Raw genomic sequence first — 7,182 nt, 5'->3', positions numbered from 1 at the left:
CTTAGCTGTCAGGGTAACTACAGTCTAGTGCTTAAAATAGTGACTCTCCCCTTTCTTAGCATAAAGACAGGTGGTCTTCAATCCAAATGCTCAAATGTATGACAGAAGGTTTGGTCCTGTCTGTGTTCCTGAAAAGATCCTTTGCTAGTTTGTAATGAGAACAGATGTTTCCTGCATTTTTACCCCTTTCTCTTCTGATTTTTATATCTTTTTGCAACTCTCTTTTTAAAAAAAAATGATTTTCATGCTATTAGGTTATATGCTTGCCTGGGTTAGGCTAAGGATGTCAACCGTTAAACATTTAATTGTTTAACCTTTCACATACTGATAAGTGGTAATACCTTTCTGATTATTATTAGCAGGGGGGTGGGGGAAGCAGTCCAGCAGGGAAGGGAAGCAGCCTGATGCCCCTGAAGACTGCAGGGCAGGCAGGAGGGAGGGAGGACTGTTACTTAGGCAGGAAGGAGGGAGCCACGAGGAGCCTGATTCTTTTTGTGGCAGTACAGCCCCAGCCCCTTAACATCTTATCCAAGGTGCATTTGTACCTGCCACCGGCAGTGAGCTGGGCCAGGGCTCCATAGACCCCAGTGCAGCCACTTGCAGCTTCCTGGCTGCCTGCCACAGCTAGCCCGAGCTCTAGGTAGGCCTGTGCTGCCTGCCATGGAGCCTGAGCTGATCATGTCAGGAAGCAGGGAGTCTGCAAGCCGTTGAACTGGACTCTGCGGAGCCCCAGCCTGGCTCATTGCCAGCAGTGGGTACACACATGCCTTGGGGTAGACAGTGGGGAAAGAGCTGGGACTGTGCTGCCACAAGAAGGATTGGGACCCTTGCAGTTCCCCCTTCATCCGCCATGAGGTGCACATGCACCACCTACCTGCATCAAGCTGGTCCCGGGCTCCGCAGATCCTGGTATGGCTGCTTTCAGCCCTGGTCCCCGGCAGTTGTGCTGGCGGCAGCAGCAGGTGAAGAGCTTTTCCAGTCTGCTGCTGCCACTGACGTCTGACTGCTTTGGGTTTGGGGCTGCAGGCAGTTGCGAGCCCTTCTACAGTCTCATAAAGCCACGGGTGGCAGCAGCAGGCAAGGAACTTTCCCAGCCTGCTGCTGCCGCCGGGACAACAAGTGAGTACAGGTAGGGACTGGCCCTTGGTAGATGTGCGTTATTGGCTAACTGTTTAACCGATAGCATTAGGGGAGTTTAAATGGGTACTTAATCATTACAGGCAGTCCTCAACTTACAGTGTTTCGAGTTACAAGGTTTCGGGCTTAAAATGTTTAGAAATTGACACCCTGTTTCAACTTTCTGATGTCAGTTTCAACTTTACAACGATTGATCTGATGCAGTGCCACGCCAGTGAACAAGTTCGCTGCATTGCTCATCTCCTTGGAGAACATCTGTCCAAACTTCCTTGGACACTTTCTTTAAGAAAGCAGACAAGACTCCAGAAAAACCTGCAGCCAAGACTTCTGAGAAGACTCCTGTCAAGAGCCCTTCAAAAAGTCCAGCAAAGCCACCTCAAAGAAGTCCTTCCAAATCAATATGATTGCTATTTACGGTATACATACATTAATGTAGCTATGTTACTCATCTATAATTGATTGAGTACAAAATTCTTCATTATTTTTAGTGAAAATAGGGTATTGGGCCTCAGGAACCAATCCCCCATTTATAACATTGCTTCCTATGGGAAAATCGGTTTCAAGGTGCAACGTTTTGACTCAAGACACGGTTTTCAGGAACCAATTGTGTTGTAAGTCTGAGGACCGGCTGTACTTACATTCCTAGGTTGGGCAGAAAGTGAAAGTGAAGGTTGCTATCAGTTGCTGTTGAAAGTGGAGTGAGGTTGTGTAAGTGCTCCAGTGTTTCCTTGTGTGCAGTAACTCTAAATTACATCACATGTTGTTGCTGTCTTTCAAAGCCTCCATGTAATCCTGTTGATGAATTGAAAATTTGGTTAACACTATAATAATTAACTGTGAATACACACAAAGTTTGTTTGGCTTCATAAACATTTTGTTGGAGGACTAAGTGACTTGATAGTTTGGTAACGGAATTATGGAGCAGTTCCCTTCAAGGTTACTAGATCTGGACACCTCAGGTTAGATTAGAAACTGTTTGGGGCAGGCACAGCCTTGTATGATGCCCAGCATAATGTGATTGTTGTCCATGACTGGACACTTTAGAAGATGTATCTATAAAAGTAGTTGACCCAAAATTGTTTCTGGTTGATAGTTGTCCTGTGGCTTGTGTTAGTCAAGATCCCAGCCAACAAATGTTTACATTTTAAAAGCCATCACTACTGATGCAGCTGATACCTTTGTTGGTAGTTGGAGCAGAGAGGTCTAAGATGCAGAGGATGGACTACTGCCTCCCCTTAAGAGGTGTTCTGGGGTAGGGCTGAGGCACAGTGGTGGGAAATGTGGAGAAGCTGAATGATAGAGCTGCTCTGTGGATAACTGAGGGCTCAAGTGCTGTAAGCCAGAAATCTTGCACCTATCATCAACTCTGAGTTTACATGAAGTATAAAAATAGAAGGTCATATTTCATAGAATCATAGAAAATTAGAGTTGGGAGGGACCTCAGCAGATCATCTAGTCTAACCTCCTGCTCAAACAGGACCATCCCCAATTAAATCATTCCAGCCAGGGTTTTGTTGAGCTGGGCCTTAAAACCCTCAAGATAGGAGATTCCACCACCTCTGTGGGTGAGTGCTTTACCACCCTCCTAGTGAGAGAGTTTTTCTTAATATCCCACCTTGCTGCAACCTGAGACAGTTGCTGCTTGTTCTGTCATTTGCCACTACTGAGAACAGTCTATCTCCATCCTCTTTGGATCCCCCCTTCAGGTAGTTGAAGGCTGCTATCAAATCCCCCCTCAGTCTTCTCTTTCACAGACTAAATAAGCCCAGTTCCCCAGCCTCTCCTCAGAAGTCCCCAAACCATTTTCATTGCCCTCCACTGGCCTCTCTCCAACTTGTCCACTTCCTTTCTGTAGCGGGGGCCCAAAACTGGACACAGTACTCCAGATATGGCCTCACCAGTGCTGAATAGAGGGGAATAATCACTCCCTCTATCTGCTGGCAATGCTTTTACTAATGCAGGAGAGCTTTGAAAATGCTGAGATGAAAGCATGTTAAGGAATGAGTTATTGCAGGGAGTTTCAATGTTTTTTAACAAGTGTACCCCTTCTGGTGGCGGCGACCACATGCGAGACACCCCTCCCCGCCGCGTCCACCCAGGGAACTGCTGCAGCCCACTTCCCCATGGCCAGTCATATGTGTGGCTCTGAGGGTTGCTGACAGGCCTCTGCCCAGCCAATCGTGTGCAGCCTGTCAGCAGCCCATGGAGCTGCCAGCCACATGGTGCCTGTGCGGCCTGCAGGGGGGTAATGCTGCCCTTGGTCCCCCTGGGAGGTGACGGCGTGGGGTGGTGGGTGGCATTGGTGGCTGCTGCGTGCGAGGCCCCCTGCCCCACATCCGTCTGCAGAGGGGTGCTGCTGTCCTCGCCCCCCTGCCCTGTTCCGTCACCTGCCATCCGTGCGTACCCCCTATCACCTTTGCAAGTACCTCTAGGGGTATGTGTGCCCCTGGTTGACAACTCCTGAGCTATTGTATTACAGACACAGAATGGTATGTCAGGGAAAAGATTTTTCCGTAGTTTGGATTTATGACTTCAAACTTTTTTTTTAAATTTCAGATCAGCTTGAGCGTGTGTTCTTGCGGCTTGGCCATGCAGAAACGGATGAACAGTTACAGAATATTATATCCAAATTCCTACCACCCGTCCTACTCAAACTGTCCAGTACGCAGGAAGGAGTGCGAAAAAAGGTAAGGGGGCAGTTTTTGTTGTGATTTATGAATTCTTTTGGTCATGGGAGATGCAGACATTTATTCAGTAATTTGCTATTACTGAATGCTTTCCTTAAGCAAAACCCATCTTTCTATGAAACATTGATATATGTATGAGGTAATGAATGGAGCTCACTCCTATTTCCTGTCAACCATTGGGACTTGCAGTTGTTACTGATATTAGGATCACTGGAAAGTAGGACTTGAAGGGACTTAATGAGGTCATCTAGTCCAGCCCCCTGCTCAAGACAGCATCATCCCTGACTAAATTATCCCAGCCAAGTGTCTGTCTTGAAAATTTCCCAGGATGGAGGTTCCACAACTTCTCTAGGGAGCCTGTTCCAATGCTTAACCAGCCTTGTAGTCAGCAAGTTCCTCCTCATCTACAACCTACATTTCCTCTACTCCAGTTTGAGGCCATTGCTCCTAGTCCTGTCCCCTGCAGCCACAGAGAAAAACCCATCTCTATCTTCTCTGTAATCACCTTTCAGGTATTTGAAGACTGTTAACAAATCCCCCCTCCATCTTCTCTTCTGTAGAGTAAATAAGCCTAGTTTTTTTCAGCCTTTCCAAATAAGTCTCGATCCCTAGACCTCTGATCATACTTTTTGCTCTCCCTGGACTTTTTCTAATCTTTCCCCAGCCTTCTTGAAGTGTGGGGCCCAAAACTGTGGACACAGTACTCCAGGTGAGATTTCATCAGTGCTGAACAGAGCAGTACCAGTCTATGAACTCTTATTAAATCCTTCCCTGTCTTGTCTTTTGATCCAGAAGATCCCTTGTCTAGTGCAAGCACTGGATTTTAGAATACCAAATGACTGGACCATCTCGGAGGCTTGTTTTTAAATCCCTCTGATTTTCCATGTTTTAAAAAAAATCATATAAATGGGGAAGGTTAACAAATCTTGCTAATGGGGACACTGCTGTGCCTTTAGTGCCAGAAGATGCATGTGTTCAGAGCCATATTTTCAAATAAGCTAGTGTCCTCTAAGCACCAAGATCTAGTCCCAGCTGTGGGTGCTAAGATGTATATCATTACCAATATTGTGAATGAGACACCTTTTGACTCTACAGGATGTGTGATGTCAAATACACATAGCTCGCATTCACTTGCTGTGAGCACACTAGTTCAGGACTGTCCAACAGACAGCCCTGGGGGTTCATGTGCCCATAATAAGTTAATTTGAGGCCCCTGGGCTCCCACCTGGTCTCCCCTTCCTCCTGTCACTCCAGCTGCTGCAGCTAGAGTCTCTAGGTCCCCCCGCTTCCTCCTCTGGCTTCCACTTTCTGTCCCCATGGAATAGCATGGTGTGGCCCAGGGCTCCTGTATGGTACACTGCAACATGGGAGCCTACATCTGAGGAACTGAATGTGTGGTTGGGACATCTGCATAGCTGGCATCCCAGGGAACCTATGGCTTGTACTGGTGTGGCTCAGGGGGCATGTGGCCCCCACCTACCTAGAAATTGGACAACACTTAGGAAAAGGACAAAAATTTGCAGCTTTTAAAAATTCCATGAATTGCATAACATTTCATAGGAGACTTCCTTGAATCTCAGAACTGTGTGTGTGTGTGTGTGTGTGTGTGTGTGTGTAGGCCTAGCATTAAACAGTTACATGTTTTGTAAAACAGAACATGCTCGGCTTTTCCTTTTCTGATTTATTGACACCATACTTTTTCTCTCCTGCAATATGGCACCATGAATACCAAGAGCAGGTCACTTTCTTTTGCTTCTAGATGTTTTTAGGTCAGCTCTGGCTGTTTTGAATTTTGTTCTTGACCAGTAAATGAAGGAGAATACAGTATTTTGCTTTTATAATTTCAAATCTGAATGTGTAGCTCACTTTATTGATTTTTTTTTTTTTTATTATTACTATTAAAAGAATAAGCAATTTAAGGTTATAACCTTAAAATGTGCAAGAAAATTGTTCTAAATTATCCACCAGATAAGCATTTCTCAGCCTGTGGGTTGTAAGGATATATGAAAGGGTCATGAACAAACTTAAAAAATGGATCAACAGACTTTAAACGTGGATTCTCCTTTAAAGGGGAAAAAAGTGGGAAACTGTGGCTTTTTCCATGTGTGCTGTCAGAGTTCCAGCCTGCCAGGGACTGCTGGGGGGCCCCCCATACCCCACATACCCACCCCTTGTCCACACACTGTGGGGCTGGGGCCTGTGGGTGGAGGGGCAGGGTGTTGGAAATGAGGGACACTGGGTTGGAACTGGCCACTGATATTTATGGGTCCTGGTACAAAAAAGGTTGAGAACCACTGTATTAGATTACTGCTAACTTGGCCTTTGTACAGCAGAAATCATCCCCTTCTGTTTAGGTCCATCTGTATTCAGGAAAGCACTTAAAACCCCTTCAAGTCAATGGGAATTGAGCACAAGTTCAACCTTACATAGATGCCTGATGGCTCACTGTATTTGGGGCTTTGGAGAACAACAGTCAATCAGGCAGATGAAAGGAATCACAAAAGGGCTGAATCCTTCATTCCTCCATTAACTGACTGTGCCAGCAAGACTCCTGGGTGTGGATGCAGTTGTAGTGACACAAAAGAAGTGCTGCTGGTCTAGCACATTTTAGTTCAGAAACCTACATAAACGATAGCAGCACAAGACAACTTTATACCATTAGATCTACATCTTTCCTGGGGCTTTTACTAGCTTAAATACGTTGGCAAAAAATTATGGCTCTAATGAACATACTGGCAAAACTTAAACGTAGATTATCTCTAGAGTGTCTAGTACTTACCTTAGTATTATTCTAGTATTATAAAAGCTTAAGTCTGTGCGTCTGTTTGTCTGTAGTACTTTATTCGTGCTCTGATTGGCGTGGGGTGGGGGGAGAAGCAGGGAGAAGCAGGTGCGCCACGGTGATGACGGTAGGGCCAGGGGAGGCCTGGGCCTGGGCCTGGGCCTGATGTGTTGGGGCGGGGGAGCGAGCCTGAGATGAGGGAAAAGCCGGCCCACCACAGCAGTGGCAGGAGAGGGGAGTGGGCTGGCCCCAGCCCAAGACAGCAGCTGTTGGGGGAGGGGAGGAGCGAGCCTCCTCCCCTCCCTGTTGGGCCCGGGCTCGCTCTTCCCCACCCCGCTTCCCCAGATTGTCCCCGAGTCAGCTCCTCCCATCCCTCTGCCATCTCTGGGGCAGCCTGGGCCCGCTGCTCCCCACCCCCCCCACCCCCAAGTCGCGGCAGCTCCCCGGCTTCTCCTCACCATTGGGCCCAGTCTTCCCCCACATCAGGTCCAGGCCCGCTTTGCCCTTCTCCCCACCGCTGCTGTGGGGAGGGTGGGAGCAGGCCCGGACCCCAAGCAGCAGGAGGGAAGGGGGAGC

The 7,182-nt window shown here is 47.5% G+C and overlaps 1 protein-coding gene across 1 annotated transcript in view; it reads left to right on the top strand.

Annotated features, from left to right (window-relative positions):
* Positions 1–1,524: 1,524 nt before the first annotated feature.
* The window catches only part of ECPAS (Ecm29 proteasome adaptor and scaffold), a 75,583-nt gene continuing 69,925 nt past the window's right edge, over positions 1,525–7,182 (top strand). Inside the window, exons 1-2 of the mRNA XM_025208972.1 lie at positions 1,525–1,553; positions 3,694–3,824. Of these exons, the coding sequence (XP_025064757.1) occupies positions 1,538–1,553; positions 3,694–3,824 (147 nt within the window). The 5' untranslated portion in view covers positions 1,525–1,537. The remainder of the gene's footprint in view (positions 1,554–3,693; positions 3,825–7,182) is intronic.

This window comes from Alligator sinensis, unplaced genomic scaffold (assembly GCF_000455745.1).
Source record: "Alligator sinensis unplaced genomic scaffold, ASM45574v1 scaffold371_1, whole genome shotgun sequence".
Lineage (NCBI taxonomy): Eukaryota > Metazoa > Chordata > Crocodylia > Alligatoridae > Alligator > Alligator sinensis.
The sequence above is the reverse complement of the archived record's forward strand: the minus strand, read 5'-3'. Positions and strand labels throughout refer to the sequence as shown.